This window comes from Carassius auratus, chromosome 13 (genome assembly GCF_003368295.1).
Source record: "Carassius auratus strain Wakin chromosome 13, ASM336829v1, whole genome shotgun sequence".
Classification (NCBI taxonomy): domain Eukaryota; kingdom Metazoa; phylum Chordata; class Actinopteri; order Cypriniformes; family Cyprinidae; genus Carassius; species Carassius auratus.
The window spans coordinates 23,215,415-23,231,186 of record NC_039255.1 but is presented as its reverse complement, the minus strand read 5'-3'; the positions used below and the strand labels follow the sequence as shown (position 1 = coordinate 23,231,186).

Sequence of the window (15,772 nt, the reverse complement as noted above, 5' to 3'; positions counted from 1 at the left end):
ATTGAGCTGCTGTAGCCCAGAGATCCCTCAGGTGAAACAAGTGATTATTTGAGTTATTATTAGGTTATTTGAGTTGTCTTTCTATCAGCTTGAACCAGTCATTATCCTCTAAACTCTGGAGTCAACAAGGCATTTTCATTTTCTCTTTTATTTTTTTTCAGAACATCCTCTGTAAACCCTCGAGATGGTTGTGCATAAAAATACCAGCAGATCCGCAATTCCTGAAATTAGAACTGCCGGTCTGGTCATGCCACATTTAAAGTCACCTGAACCAGCTTGACCATGTAGTTACTGCTGTGTGATTGGCTGATTAACGAGCAGCTGAACATGTGTTCCTAATAAACCAAGTTGCAGGAGAGTGTGTATAAACCACGGATGTTCCTGACTCTCAGTAAATGCATATCTAGAGTTGTGCATTACAGGTGCATCAACATCTAAGAAACTATTTCCATTACTTTTTACAGCTTTCATTATGCTAAGTCAAATGATTTGAGTTGTGACCATTGTTACTGTTCATAGCATCAGCTACTGTAATGTGCAGTATTAATACAAAATACTGTGTGTATTATCTAATCACTTTAATTTGAGTCTAAATTCAAAGTATTAAACATGTATTCCGATCACAAATAAGGACAACAATGTTTCTTTATTTTCTCTTCTTTACAAGAACCCTTTAAATAAGAAGCTCACACGTAGAAGACAACATAATGAGAGCCGAAACCATGGCTTTAAATAGCAGGAATCAGACTGCTGGCTAAATACGGATTAGGAAGAAAACAGAAAGTTTGCATGCTCCATAACAATCTTTCTCATCTTCAAATTAAATATCATTGCATTTCTATATTTCTATGCACTTTGCTTTCTGATCAAGATTTCTCTATCGAGTCTTGATAAAGACTTCCTTTGCCACTGTGAAAATATCTACAAAAAATGACCACTCTTAAACCGGTCTGTGAGGACAGTGAGTGCAAACAGCAAGCTGCATTTAATGTCAACAGGGTTTCTGAAGAATTAGTATCAGCATCCTTAAGGAATTCTTACATTTTCTGAGTAATCCGTTCTAATTTTAGGTAATATGTACCTGGACCCTTAACAAAAATGCATTAAGACAAGTGTAGAGTGAACGGGACAGTGTGTCAAAATTGTCTCATCATAACGCGAGCCAAAATCAAGTGAAGCCACGCTTTTAGGTCTGTTCGAAAGCGTCAGGAACAACAGATGAAATACAAACTGAGCTCAGACCTAAGGTGCTTAACTGAGACTGCTCCATGATTTTGTGATGCCCCTAACCCTACATCTGTACACCAGCATCACTGGACAAATACATATATATAAATATATATATATATAATCACTGTGACTGTACAACTGCAGCTATTGACTTGATGGTGGCATTTACAACAGCATTTGCAACAATGGGAACATCTCTGGCCACTCTCTGGATGGGTGGGATGTTCGGTCCTTCCAAGGTGTCCAGAATACCTGAAACAGAAAGACACAACAATGACGGCCCCCGTAACACTGCACAATCCTGACTGTAGCTTAGGCTTTTTTTGAGGGGATTTTGGCACTAACACTAAAAGGTCACACCAGCTGGACTTGCGATGTGTGACAGAAATGTTGCGACTGCAGTGGATACATTTGTGCTTCATCAGTGGACAGGATTGTCTTACATTATTTACATAAGAAGGTTAACAAATACATGCATGTATAAGACGTTCATGCACAGGTAAGAACTACACATGCACCATGTTTCAGACCGTTACCTTCCTTAGGTTAGTATTTTGGATTTAACTGCATTTGCCATGACACTGATATAATTGATACTTATATATATGTATGTATGTATGTATGTATGTATGTATGTATGTATATATATATATATATATATATATATATATATATATATATATATATATATATATTACATTACAGACTTTGCTGTAGATGTAAAGTAGTAATATTGCAATTATTTTAATGCAACTTTTATTTTGACTCATGATAAGACTATCCTTTGCATCATCACTCCTGGATGTCTCAGCATGCATGTATTAAGATGTTTTATATATAAATATTTTTAAACAAATGCTGTTGTATATTACCATGTATTGTTATATTAGTGCATACGAATAAATAATCATCCAAAAACATGAGTAAATGTTTCTTTGTGTCCATTTAACACTAAAAAGTGAAGATTTTTTTTTCTAAATATTTTTACTAGATTATATCTGTGCTTTTGATTTTATTGGTATTAAAATGTGAAATGCATTTAATTTGTTCAGCTGAATTTTAGCATGCTCTCAAGACTCATGTCTTACCTTCAACCATCTTATGGTAAGCAAAGTGCAGATAGAGCAGAAAAAGCATGTGAAGAGCGGCCAGGGTCCCACACAAGATGAGGCGAGGACTCGGACCAACAGTTCGGGAAATCAGCACAGCCACCTGTAAGAACGACAACAAATAAATGACGATAAAATATGATATGGTGACAGTAACACATGCATAATCTCAGCCCTCGTTCATTTTTTCTTTACCATGCGAAGAGTAGAGAGTCCTCCAATCACCAGCCAGAGAATGTAGAAGAGCGAGTGGAAGTGGACATTGTAAGTGATGAAAAGGACCGTACAGTGGCCAAAGAGACCATAACCCTGAAAACAAAGAGGATATGAGACACCCACTCTAAACAAACCTATCTACTCTCTTCATGGGAAATGTGAGGTACGTACTAGCAAAGACAACATCTGCAGCATGGTAATCTGAGCGTTGCACAGGTAAGCAAGGAAATAGATGAAAGAAGACACTCCCAGCCAGTATCCAAAACAGGTTCCAATGGCAGTTCCCATCAGCGTGCCCTCTCTCTGTTTCAACAAACAAACAGATATATTTGAAATCATAAGGGTGTGCAATATCACAGTCTTTGACCATGGACCAGTAAAATGTCAACGGGAAAACTCAACAGGACACAAAGGTTTACTATTAACTTGCCAGTTAAACATTTATGCTGTTCTGAAAAGTTGTTGTGTCTAAAGTGAAAGTAAACAGTTGAGAGAAAAACGAATGCATGTGTGTATATTAGATGCGTGCGGGTCTTAAAGAGACAGTAGGCTAATAATACTAAACATGCTGCTGCTCTTTAAAGGGATAGTTCACCCTAAAATGTAATTTCTGTCATTGTTCATTCACTCACATGTTGTCCCAAAACTGCATTTCTTTCTTCTGTTGAACACAAACGAAGACATTCTGAAGAACGTGGGTAACCAAACAGTTGCTGGTCCACATAGACTTTTTCACTGTGAACCAGCAACTGTTTGGTTACCCACGCTCTTCAAAATAACTGTTACGTTCAACAGAAGAAAGAAATTCATTTAGGTTTAAAACAACTTTATAGAGAATAAATGATAACAGAATTATGTTTATAAAACACAAAGAGAAAAAAAATCACTCACTGCTCACTGACTTTAATACAGTTGCTTTAATAAGAATCAATGTATAATTTATACAATTTTGCATCTGTTCATTTGATTTCTTGAATGCTACTGCTGAATAAATTGAGAAACAAAGCACTGCTTGTATATGTATATTATGTGTCTTTGTAATGTGTCTTTTACATCAAAACAGGGAAATTCGTTTGGCTGTACTTCTCTGACAACTTGCAAAAGAGTAAAACCAAAATGACAAAGAATCGTGATTTTTCAGGAGAAGAGAAAAAAAAAATCACAATGTGAAATGTTGACATAGTGGAAGGTTACTCACAATGACGGTTCCTGATGTCTTCATGCCATGGAGCAGGATAGCCACCATAGTGAACACCAGCATCATTGGTCCATACAGCTCCCCAGCAACTTTCTGGGTTTAAAAGATAAAACTGATGAAGAAAAAGTACTGATAACTGCGGTTACAGGTCTGCACTGGCCAGTTAGCTTTTCAAAAACCTTGAAACTAAATCAAATGTTAATTAAATAACCCTGTAAAGCTTGCAAAAAAAAATTAAAAATAACAGTAAATAAATACATTTGTTTACACACTATAGCTCCTAATAATTAGTAAGATGATAAAACTATGATCAAACATATAATGCAATGCAATGACGACTGATAAATAATCAAATAAACAGTCCTCAAAAGCCTGATGATCATATTTGATACTCACATTTAAACATGTTTTTTTTTTGTAATCAGTCCAGTAACTGTTCATCTTGTAATAATACAAACAATATCAAAGTTATTTTTACGTTTATTTAAATCTAACCGCAAAAAGACATGTAACACAACATTTTTACAACTATCCTAAAAGACCATTTACTTACTAAAAGTATAAATTCACAGTCAGTAAACAGAAGAAATGTTAGATTATGTACAACAACTTTTAATTATGTTGATCATTTAGAGGCATCGGAAAGTTGTGTTTCAAATATGATGCAGTGGACTTTATAGAGATAATAATATCAATCTCTCTCGCTCACGGATGCCAAACCGCTGCTCTTCCAATACAATTAAACTTGCTTTCTGTTGTTTCTTGCTCACAGCTAAAACGATCAAGTGTCTCACCTGTGGAAAGTTGATCATGCGGACTGGGATCAAGGATTCGATCAGCCTGTGGATCAAGCAGTCGGTTAACGGAGCCAGAATCAGTGATGCTGCAGCAACAGACATCTTTAGAAAGCCTGACGTGCATCTCACCGGTTTCTGACTTGAATAGGCTCCACGTCGAAGTACGGCCGGAGAATGTCAATATTTGCGTACAGATTAAATGCTTTTGAGGCCTGTCGCTTTCCTGCCTGCCATACCTGTGTGAATACAACATGTATTAGTACTCTCGTCTACACAGAGCCAAACAGAACTATGAACGCTCTTGTGAATCATAAAGCGAATTAAACAAGTTCCTATCCCTCTCTCACCTCATCGGCCACCTGTCTGCCCAGCTGTCCCTTCAAGCCCTTGACCCCGAGGAAGTCTCCGTCCTCTCCGCTGTCCTCCTCCTCCGCAGCTGCAGCCTCGGCCGTCACCTCCTCCTCCTCCTTCATACGCTGATGCATCTCGCCCATATCCTCAAAGCTGGAGCCGGACGTGTCGTCCATGTTCTCCATGTCGATCACCGCCGAGCCGCTGCCCTGGGGTCAGTCACATTCAACAACCAACGCAGTGTTAAAAAAAGGCTCAAGTCTGTCATTTAGTGAAAAACTCATGAAGCCTACTATACATTTGTAATAGAGGATGTGACGATGCAACAAACAGGACATGTTTATTTTGTGCACAGTTTATAAAGACTATGATATAGTGTGGATGTTAAACTGCAATAAGGTTTTTTTTTTTTGTTTTACATGGTATAATGGTAATACCGTGGTTATCTGTACATATAACAATCTAACAGCATGTGTCTCAGTTGTTGTTTTTTTTTTTGTAAAATAATTAGCCTCATCCACGTTATAATAGCCTGTGTGTACAAACTCGTTTACCACAACAGATATATTACACTGATGAGTTATTAGTTAATTATATTTCATGTAAAATAAAGGAATGCGCAAGTTGTGAATGAAAACGCACATACACACCAGAGTAAATATATCAAAGATGCAATAAAATATACATTGTACCAACACAATTTCAAGAGTTCGAGGTCAGACTGAGCAAACCGCACTACGCTTGATTAAGAGAGAAACAAACGCGTGTATTTCATTAGTTCTGTCGCTGTGATGATGATAAGCAGAGGTGAATTACCTGCATGATGATGTTGTTCTCGAAGCTGCCCCATGGTTCCGTGCTCGTGCTTCTGCTTCCTTGTGATGCCGACATTGTTTCGCTCAAACCGCTTCAAGAATATAATAATAATAAAGGTTAGCGGCTATAATGTCAAGACTGTACTGTCTATAGTTTAATTCTAGTGCTCATTATGGTTTAGCGATCAAAAGTTTGTGTGAATTGTTTTGCCAGCTGTACGGCGCTAAACTATGACGCGTGACGACGAAATGTCTGACGCTACTTCCGCGAATAAAATACTTCCGCGTTTGATCATGTATACAAGTCTTCCAAATATTTTCATGTTAACTCGTATTCATCCACATAGATGTTGATTGTATACAGAAAAACAGTCTTTTTAAAGTGTCAACATCGGGGAAGGATACTATGTCATGTCAAAATAAAAGTCATGTGACGTGTTATCGTGTGTGGTGACAAAACAAACAAACAAACAAACACTGGAGTGGGTAGAAGATTGTATAATTATTTCGAACAAACTGATTTGTTAATGTTCATGTTAAGCATTTAAAACATTAATCCACACACGCATCTTTAAAAATTATTCTTGCTCAATGCACGTATTTTAATTGAAATATCTGAAATCTCTGTAGCTAGATTTTTATGTATTTTTTTTTTATTATATATTTGTTTTCCACAACTTGTTTTCACAGACCACTAGATGGTAGCATTACATTTGAGAACAAAATTTGAGAACGCAATAGTATCGCGAGATTATGGTCAAAATGACAAAACGCGTGATCCTGCTAATCTCCTTTGGTTTTGACATTAGCATCGCAGCCGGCGCAGCGCATGAGGGTACGTCCTACTGCTTTCTCTCTGAAGACTTTATTATATTAACATCACCTTCGTTTCCATACAAGTTCACCGGTAGTCCAGGTATGTACACATCGAGACTCCACAATGACATGTTTGTTTTTGGACATAATTTGACCCTTAGCTAATGCGGCGTCGGAATGTTAATCTAGGTTAGTTGAGGTGAGTGCTGCGAGCTCGCTATATTTGTAACCAACCAGGCTTTCTTCTGTATTGTTACGGTGATATGTTAAAAATGTCGATAAATGTATACTTAACCTGAGAATCTATTTAATGACAAGTTTAATATATATACATTTTTATGAACTGATAGCAGTTCACCGTGTCCTCGCCAAAGGGGGCTACCGACAGGCGACCTGTAGAATATATTTTCAACGTCCACTTCAGATAATGAGTTTTTATTATATTTTCACAGCTTTTTTTTTTACAATTTCATATATCTTGATAAAGTTACATTTGCATGTATTTGTTCTAATGTTGCGTCATATTCTCAGTCATTGAATTTTCGACATTGCAAGCACTGCCTTGTTAGTGAAAGTTAGTGCAGTTCAGAAATAAAGATAATCATCAAAATGACTTGTCCTTAAGTTATGTAATCATAATAATTTAGTTTGAAAACTTTCACCTAGGGCTGCTCGATTATGGCAAACATCATAATCACGATTATTTGACACTATTATGAGGGGGCCATATGACCAAAACTTTATATGAGTGATTTATTTAAAATATAGTGATAAATATCAAATATGTATTTCCTTGAAATAAGGTTGCTATGACATCTACATTGTAGAGACCAGTGGAATTTCAAACAAAAAGTCCTCAAAATTATTGAAAATGTAACCGTAATCAGTAATAAAAAAAAAACAAAGTACAAAAACAATAGAATAAAATGAAACAAACTGTGCTTTAATGTTTTTTTTTTTTCATACAAGTCTCAAGCATTTTGATAATTTCATTTATTCACTATACTATTTATTATTAAGGTCTCATTTACTTTCACCTACGTCTGAACATTGCTTCATTCTCAAGTGGATTTTTAAGTTGTAGGCAATGCATACAGATGTTTTTGCTGCATCTTAATGTGGACTGGCACTCACCTTGTATTTGTTTACAGAGCACTGTATATTGTCATTTTCACGATTACATCGTCTCTACTAGTGTAATAACAAATCCACGTTTTGACAAGTCTTGGAAGAAGTTCAAAGTTTAAGTCTTACATCAGCAGTTATTTATCTTCAAAGACGAGTCAGCATTTAAAGGTGCTGGGTTGACTTCGAGTGGTTGAACTAGGTATTGCAGGGGGGACTGGATGGGCGCAGTGAATTTCATCTTGTGCTGAGTGGTCTTTTGGGGTCGCTTCCGGAAGTCGAGTCCATTGTATTCTGATCGTGTCGTCAGTCGCGCGCCCCTGGGAGGGGGGCCCCGTGTACGTGCAAATTCGGTCGGCAGAGAGACTAAAGAGAGGCAGTCCGAGGAAAGATAAACCCTGACTTTCATCAAACTTATCTGCACACTTGGATTACACTGACGATCATTGTAAATCGCTTGTTTGACGGCACGAGGTAAGAACCTAATCATCATTGTGACATGACGTTTTAAACGCATCTAGATTAACGTTAGATGTAAACGCAGTGACTTTCCGTCAACGCCGCTTTTGAGGCGGGTCTGCTATTTGTTTTGTATTACTAATGCCAAACAGCGATTTCTTAATAAACGGCGGTACTTGATTATGGTGATTACACCACTATGATATTGACATCCAGTGCAACATCTGTATTAGTACTGCATTAGTGGCAGTTATTGTGCTTGTTGATTTATTCAACCTCAGAGAGATTTATTAATATTTATATATCTGTAAAAGTGTTTTTTTTTATTTTTTATTAAAACGTCCAGATAAGATCTTGTTTCCTGTTCCTCTGCTTTATTATGATCCGTGCATGCAGTCCGGATGTAAGAATCTGGATCTGTGCAGAGACTGGGCTTTTGTTCTGTCCACTGCATGCAGATGCTGCCGTTTTATGCGTCTCAAAGATGTTTGTTTCTTTATTATGTTATTGGCTTTCATTGCATAAATCGTTTGTATTGTTGCACCTCCAGCCATTAGTCTGTTTAAGGTTGAAACAATAGCCGTCAACAGGAAGACTACTTTTCATGTTCGAATGGGTGTGTATACACTTTGTTGTTGTTTTTTTCCCCCACTGGGAAAAGTTGATTCTTTGTGTTGCACAAATGTTTCAGGAATTGCCGAATTTTGCCCTTGAGACTCTGTCGGCTGTTTTCTATGATAGCTCACATGTAGCTCTAAGTCTGGCAGGCATGTATCATTACTGACACATTCACAGGATGTCCGAGAGAGAGGCTTCGTGTTAACAGGCTGAAGTTGTCTGATACGGGTTTTATACAAGCAGTAAAAAGTTTGCACTGTCAAACTCATGCCTAATGAATGTTTTTCACACCAGATTATAATAACTGTGATTCACATGAACTCTGGACAAACGTTCATTGGTGTTTTAATGAATGCATGTCTGAGGTGCAGTGTGGTGTTTGTCCGCAGCATGTCACCCGTGGGGCAGAGAGAGAAGGCTGCCCTCAGGCAGTGCGGTCAGGCCCGGGCCCAGCTGGACGAGGCCATCGCTGGGGTCATCAGAGCTGAAGTTCAGCTGCGGAGCAACTCCAGAGAGGTGAGATACAGCAGCGCTTCTGTCCTGTGTGGTGCAGTGTCTCGGTCAAAAACATTATTTATATTTTCTAGTGGGCGTGAACACTGACTTTAAGTCACTTTAAGTTAATTTGGTGCACAGTGAGATGCTGTTGTCTTGTTTGTGTTATAAACAGTAATGCATATGACGTGATTCGTCACTCCTCACAAGCTCAGGTAATAATTACTATTTAGATACAGGTCGTCTAAAAGGAGTAGGGCTTACTAGACCACAGCTAAACAAGTTCAGATGTATTAACAATTGAGAAATTGTTTAAAAAGTAGTATATAGGATTTAGACTCATTCACTTAAGCTCTGTTGAAAACCTCAGCCTGTTTCCTCACAATCTCTTAAAACAGCAGCGTTAGACTTTTTTTTCCAGTCTTGAGTGAATAAGGACCCTGTTTCTATTATTGTAGTAGCGTTTAGGAGGTGGGGACTACTTCTTCACCTCAGCAGGGGTTTTAAAAGCTGCTTGGCATCTGAATGCTTTCGAATCGAAGGCAGACGTGACGGGACTCGCACCAGCATTCACGTGTACGTGCCTCTGCTTGCTCTCAGGTGAAGTCTCAGCTGCACAGCTGTATCAGTAGACATCTGGAGATCCTTCGCTCTCGTGAGGTCTGGCTGCTGGAGCAGATCGATCTGGTGGAGCAGCTCAAAGGAGAAACGTTACATCAGCAGCTACAGCAGCTGCATTTGGTGAGTTTGAAGGACTTTTATTACATTTTCAGTTTGCACAAGAAGTACATGTGATCATTTGTACACACAGCCATCTGTCATTCAAGAAAACTGAAGTCGAGACTAAAATAAAACAGCACAGGTACTTTTGAGATCTATATTACAAAGCAGCAATTCTGAGAAATGTAATCTAAATATTTTCTCTGAAAACTGAAACTTCGATTTAAGGGAGAAGTGAAACTTTTCTGCTTTAGTAGAGGTACTGCAAGGCTGAAATGATTATTGTTCTCTCATGGTTTTTGTTTATAGCTCAAAGGCCAGTTTGACATCCTCATTCATCAGCTGGAGTACTCCAGTAGTACTAATCTTCCCGTCCAGTTTACCAACTGCCTGGAAAAGTAAGAACCAGATCGACCTTTCTACAATGATTTAGTTTGTATATCTGCTTCAGCATGTTAAATGACTGTTAAATGTCATGATAGTCAGTTTAAATCTCTCTGTGAAACTCAAAGCAATATACAATAAGTTTCAACCACAAAATGTGTATGTAGATGTGGTAAATGTCTTGGTATAATAATGGGTTAAAAAACTCGTCTTTTGTCATGCCAGGCTTTCTTCTCTCAACCTGACTCCTGAAGAAACCCCAGAGATGAGTTTCCAAGCAGATGCACGCAGCTTGCGCAAGGCTATCACCTCCTTTGGGACCATTTCCACCCAGGTTTGTGGAATTGCAGACTTGGATGTAGATTAATAGCTGTAAAAGGAAATTAGGCAAATATACGATTTATTTAAAGGATGCTTACTGCCGTTTAGGGCTAAAACACTCTTAATATTCTTAGCCTTTTCACAGTATATCTCAATCTGTTTGATCTGAAATGGCTTCAATTTGAATGATTGTTGTCTAAATTAACCAAACATCCACCATAGCCAAGTAGATTCAAATCGTTTAAAGCAAGAACTATAATACAGCAGTAATTATTTAAAATAATCAAAGCACCTGCATTTATAACTCTTCTCTGTTGTAGCAGATGGAGACCTCAGACTCCTCTGAGAGACCGTGGCTTCTCCAGGACTGCCCAGTTTCTTCCAAGAGACCGGTTTGTTCTTGATGTTACACTTGGTCTATGTAGCTTCCCGATTGTTCATTTGCATCCTAGTAAAATACCTGTCTTGTTTCCTTAGAAAGTAGATCCTGAATGTGCCACACCTCTGGCTGAGTGGCTTCTAGGGGACCGTCCTGTAAGCAGCGCTCCTGTAGGGGACCGTCCTGTAAGCAGCGCTCCTGTAGGGGACCGTCCTGTAAGCAGCGCTCCTGCAGGACACCACTTCAACACAAACACCCAGGACTGGCTGCTTGTTTCCAAGGAACCTCAGGTAAACTGTTATTTTATTTAATTTTTCTCGTGTATCCCGAAGGTGAAGATAGTCCGATATGAGAACAGATATGTAACACACTTGTTAAGCACCACCGAATCCACTTGACTGCAGCCAAAGTGCTACTGCGGTCAAATTAATGGCCCATTTTTTTTTATTTCCACTTTACAGGAAGAGCGACAGTTACCTGCCTTTGACTTCCAAAAAGCTTGGGGTCAGCTCCAAGACCTGGAGTCGTGGCTTCTCAAGGAGAAGTTGCCAGTTCGTGAACGAACCTGTAGCGTAAGCTCGACCTTCTCGATTGAGATGATTGAGGAAAGTGACCTAAACCTGGAAGAAGTGGAAGACGAGCAGGACAAAGGGGACGGCACTGTTGAGGAAGAAGAACTCAGCAAGTGGCTCTTCAGCCCAAGCCCGTTCAAGCAATATAAGACCAGCCCGGTGTCAGATGCTGACCGCTTCAAGCAGATCATCAACCCCTTTTACGAGAGCTTCTCCTCCAGCGATTGGCTAATGAAGTCCGACTGCAGCTCTTGTTGTGCCACACGCAGCGCTGCCGTGGAAATCGAGAACCTTGGAAAGCTCAAGTGCCTAAAGACTCCACCCAGTTCTCCAGTCACCAGTCCAGAAGCCATCGAGATGTGGCTTCACAAGACCATCCCTATCGAGACCACCTGCAAAGCCAACGAGACCTGCGACAGCTACACTCAATGTGTCTGTGACGACAACTGTGGAAAAGAGGCCCTCAGTGCTTGGCTCCTCCAGAAAGAGGGTCGAGATAAGAATGGTGTTCCTGTCAATAAGAACGCCCCAAACAAAGCCTCCAGCCAGCAGCAGAAGGTGCAAGCCATCCTAGAGACGTGGCTGCACCCGAGCAACAGTAGCAAGTCCCCTGCCCTGTCATCCCTCTCTGCCTGGGTGACCCCGTACGTCAAAACCTCAGACTCTGAGAGCTCCACCCAGGAGCCTTTGCAGAACTGGATTTTCCCAACGATTAAGCACATTAGCACAACCACTGAGATGCCAAATGAGCCAAAGAGTGAGAACCACATAGAGCGAGACAGCAAGGACATCGAGGAGGACAAATGGCTTCTACGCAAGCGGGCGAGTGCACAGGTGAGACTGATATCTGTTGCTGCCCAGCACAACATTAATATTTTAAAGGGATAATTCACCAAAAAATGGAGACACAGTGGCTCTATATGATGACTGAATTCAGGATTTGACACCTTGATTGGGTTACTTTTAAAAAGTCTTCATGAACCTTTTTGAAGAGTCAAAGTTTCAGTTGCTTGGACTTTTAATGGAAAACAGAAATCTCCCAGGTTGCATAAAAAAAAAAAAAAAATTGTGTTTCAAGGGGTGGTTGATTTTTATTTAACTTTATTTAACTTTTTTTAACTTTAGTTAGTGTGTGATTTTGGTGTTAGAGCATAAACAACGTTTGCAAAGTTACGACGCTCAGAGTTCAATGCAAAGGGAGATATTTTCTTTGGAAGAAATCCCTGTTTGAGGAATACAAAAATGGCTGGCAGGGACAACAACGAGCTTATTCCTGAGTTTGTGACATCACTGACCCTGATGTGTACATAAACCCCGCCCCCGAGGACACGCAACTACTCGTAATGGTAAGGGGGCGTGACGTTTCCAGACTACATGCACTAGGCGGTTAGCGAATCACAAACACACTGAGCCCGCTAACCAATCAGAGCCCATTGTGTATTTCAGAGGGAGGGGCTTCATAGAACCAGGAACTCAACAGACTGTTTTGACAAGAATGGGAACAGAGGTGCACAATATGTAAAAATAATTAATAAAAAAAAAACACTAAGCAAGAACACGTTACACTGCACCCCATAAACACAATCAAGCTTTCGAAAAAATCTGATCATCCACTCCCTTCAATAATAAATGAAAGTCCTAGGGGTTTGGAACAACATTTTCCTTTTTGAGTGAACTATCCCTATTCCATCTCTAGTATTAGGGTTTGAGTATGTCATTTTTTTCCAGATTTGGTGCATTTCATATTATACACATGCACCTCATAGCATGTTTTCCTGTGGTTTGTCCAGGAAAGGCTAGGCCTGCCCACAGTATGTGACCTGTTTACCTGTCTGAAGCTCAGTGGGGACAAAGAAAAGTGGCTACATCAAACAGCTACACAGGTGGGAAGCAACAACCTTTTCAAAAGTAGAGCTGTTTTTTTTTTTTATATATTCAGAGAAAGTAAAACCATTTTCTCTTCTCTTTTTCAGATATGAATGCAACATCCATTGGCTTTTGGAGATTGACTCCAGTACTATTTAATCACTGATCATTGCACAATATTTTTCTGTAGTGCTCTTTAGGGATTCATTCTCTCTGTAATCTTCTGGAGATTGGAAGGGTGATCTGGACTAAACGTCCTTGTCCAGGAGGCAAGGCTTTTGGTACGCCATCACTAGAGGAAGTGTTAATGCTGGGGAATTCCTGTCATTTTGCCCTTTTATTGGTTTAACGCAATTAAATTCCAGTAATGTGGTGGAGACCAATGCGTTTATATTAGAATGAACTAATCTCATTTAGAAATCATGAGGAAATGGACCAGATTGGTGCATACAAAACAAATACTCGTTGAGAAGAACTGAAGCATAAAAATAAATCTATATTACTTTTAATCACGCACAATTACAGCTTTTATTATACACATTTTAGAGCTCAGTCTTGCACATATAGAGGAAGTCATGCCTTAAAGCAGAGAATGATTCCCTCCAAATCTTTAAATATATATTTATATCGAATTTTACAGTTTTCTCAAGTATAGAATGAGCTTCCCTTGCAGTTTATTTTATTTTATTTAATTGATTAAATTATATACCTTAGTGGCATATTAAACTCATATACCAACTAAACATAGCAAAACTTCTGTTATTGAAACTTCGGTGCCTGACATCGAATGTGTAGCAATGCTTGTTGTAAGTCCACCTAATCATCGTTTGCCATTTCTGCTGTGTCATGTGTGTGGCCTTGGTCTTAGGCTCAGATTTGTGGTAAATGTTTAGAATAGAATCAATATAGTTATTTTTAAATGGAATTGCTCATATAATAACACTGGTGTTGCATGATGCCTTTGCTGTGAAGATCCAAGATTTGTTCTTTGCACTTGCTGAGCAAAGACTACATGTGAAACTGGTTCAAAAATCAAACTGCTTCTTTTAGATAGAATAAAAAAAGTTTATAATATGTTCCAGTCATTCACCTAGTAATGGACTAAGGACTTGGTACATAAACCAACAATGCAAAAATCTTAGTATATATATATATATATATATATATATATATATATATAATTTTTTTTTTTTTTTTTTTTTTTTTTTTTTTTTCTGTCAGCATGTGCCAGTGTTGGAGTTTTGCACACGTATACTGTTGGTTAATCTAAAATACTGCTTACGTGATCTCTAATGCTTTCATCCTTGTCAGCTGGATAAATAAAAGTACATAAACATGTTTCCTGTCGTACAGTGACTGATTTTAAGCTTCTGTTTCCTAACACAATAAAAGTTAATGCTCACAGAAAAGTGAGCCTACACAGAAAAGAAAAGAAAATGCTGTGAATCATTTGAGGTCATATAAACCTCATTTCAACAACAACATTATAGTGTAAACTTTGCTAAGTGCACAAACGTAGATGTAGAAAGAAAGCTCTTTTTATAGAACTAATTCATTTAATTTTTTGCAATGCTGATACATTTTTTCTTCTAGTTACAAATATACATTCTGGCGTCCGTTAACACCATGAGTATCAAGTTTAATTTCCTACATTCAGCCATTATAGGTTACACACACACACACCTGATAATCTGTCAGTCATATTAATGGACACTATCAAATAGGTTTAACCCTTGTCCAAAATAAGTTTTAATAAATAGTTCGAAACATTACTCATGTTTGATATTAAACACTACAATTGTAGGAGATTGTAATTTATTTTAAGCCTCAAAGTGCATTTCCTTGACCTCTACGTCTTGGCTTTAAAGTTCATGGACATTGAATTTAAAAAGAAACAATCAATTATGTTTGGTATTAAAAAAATGTTGGACTAATTTGTTGAGTAGTTATTGTAGAGAGCATGGAGTCCAGAAAGCGTCAGCCCAACAAACCTCCTGCAACAAAACACACAAAACTTCAGGAAACGAAACAAGTGAAAACCAATCAGCAGTTTTTCTAGATGAACTTCTCCTCTTTTCAGTTGCACTCATCACTTTCTCTATATTGCGTAACATCTGTTCCCCAAGCAGCTGTATGAAAGTCTCCTCAGCAGTGAGAATCCAAACCTTACTGTTTTACACTCTTAAAAATAAAGGTTTTCAAAGTGATGCCTTGAAAGAACCATTTTGGGTTCCTCAAAGAACCATTTTTTTTTGTCTTAAGAACATTTAAAAAAACGTATTTCACTATTAAATAACCTTT

At 38.4% G+C, this 15,772-nt stretch overlaps 2 protein-coding genes across 8 annotated transcripts; one reads left to right on the top strand and one right to left on the bottom strand.

The window, feature by feature from the left end:
• Positions 1-627: 627 nt before the first annotated feature.
• On the bottom strand, positions 628-6,099 carry LOC113113052 (protein YIPF3-like). Its single transcript, XM_026279188.1, has 9 exons — positions 5,718-6,099; positions 4,898-5,110; positions 4,680-4,786; positions 4,548-4,593; positions 3,754-3,846; positions 2,727-2,858; positions 2,535-2,648; positions 2,319-2,442; positions 628-1,482 (listed from the first exon to the last, which is right to left on the bottom strand). Exons 1-9 carry the CDS (start codon positions 5,790-5,792, stop codon positions 1,352-1,354), a joined length of 1,035 nt encoding a protein of 344 aa, XP_026134973.1. The 5' UTR covers positions 5,793-6,099; the 3' UTR covers positions 628-1,351.
• Positions 6,100-6,462: 363 nt separating this feature from the next.
• On the top strand, positions 6,463-14,312 carry LOC113113050 (nuclear receptor coactivator 4-like). 7 transcript variants are annotated; one of them, XM_026279187.1, is made up of 11 exons: positions 6,478-6,632; positions 9,124-9,250; positions 9,830-9,970; positions 10,259-10,347; positions 10,559-10,667; positions 10,975-11,046; positions 11,132-11,177; positions 11,238-11,323; positions 11,495-12,439; positions 13,396-13,488; positions 13,579-14,312. In XM_026279187.1, the coding sequence occupies exons 2-11, from the start codon at positions 9,125-9,127 to the stop codon at positions 13,582-13,584; spliced, it is 1,713 nt and encodes a 570-aa protein (XP_026134972.1). In that variant the 5' UTR covers positions 6,478-6,632; position 9,124; the 3' UTR covers positions 13,585-14,312. The 7 variants fall into 7 exon arrangements, with proteins under 7 accessions (XP_026134968.1, XP_026134972.1, XP_026134971.1 ...); XM_026279186.1 differs by having other exon boundaries at positions 11,208-11,323; XM_026279183.1 differs by having other exon boundaries at positions 6,463-6,551; positions 11,132-11,323.
• The last annotated feature ends 1,460 nt before the right edge of the window (positions 14,313-15,772 follow it).

Bases quoted from the DNA above. Each gene is read 5' to 3' on its own strand.
- LOC113113052 (XM_026279188.1), bottom strand. From the start codon at position 5,792: ATGTCGGCATCACAAGGAAGCAGAAGCACGAGCACGGAACCATGGGGC. The intron at 3,847-4,547 runs GTGAGACACTTG...TTTTAAACCCAG, and splicing joins GCATGATCAACTTTCCACAG to AAAGTTGCTGGGGAGCTGTA. The intron at 2,443-2,534 runs GTAAAGAAAAAA...TCGTTCTTACAG, and splicing joins GACTCTCTACTCTTCGCATG to GTGGCTGTGCTGATTTCCCG.
- LOC113113050 (XM_026279183.1), top strand. From the start codon at position 9,125: ATGTCACCCGTGGGGCAGAGAGAGAAGGCTGCCCTCAGGCAGTGCGGT. The intron at 9,251-9,829 runs GTGAGATACAGC...GCTTGCTCTCAG, and splicing joins TGCGGAGCAACTCCAGAGAG to GTGAAGTCTCAGCTGCACAG. The intron at 11,324-11,494 runs GTAAACTGTTAT...TCCACTTTACAG, and splicing joins TTGTTTCCAAGGAACCTCAG to GAAGAGCGACAGTTACCTGC.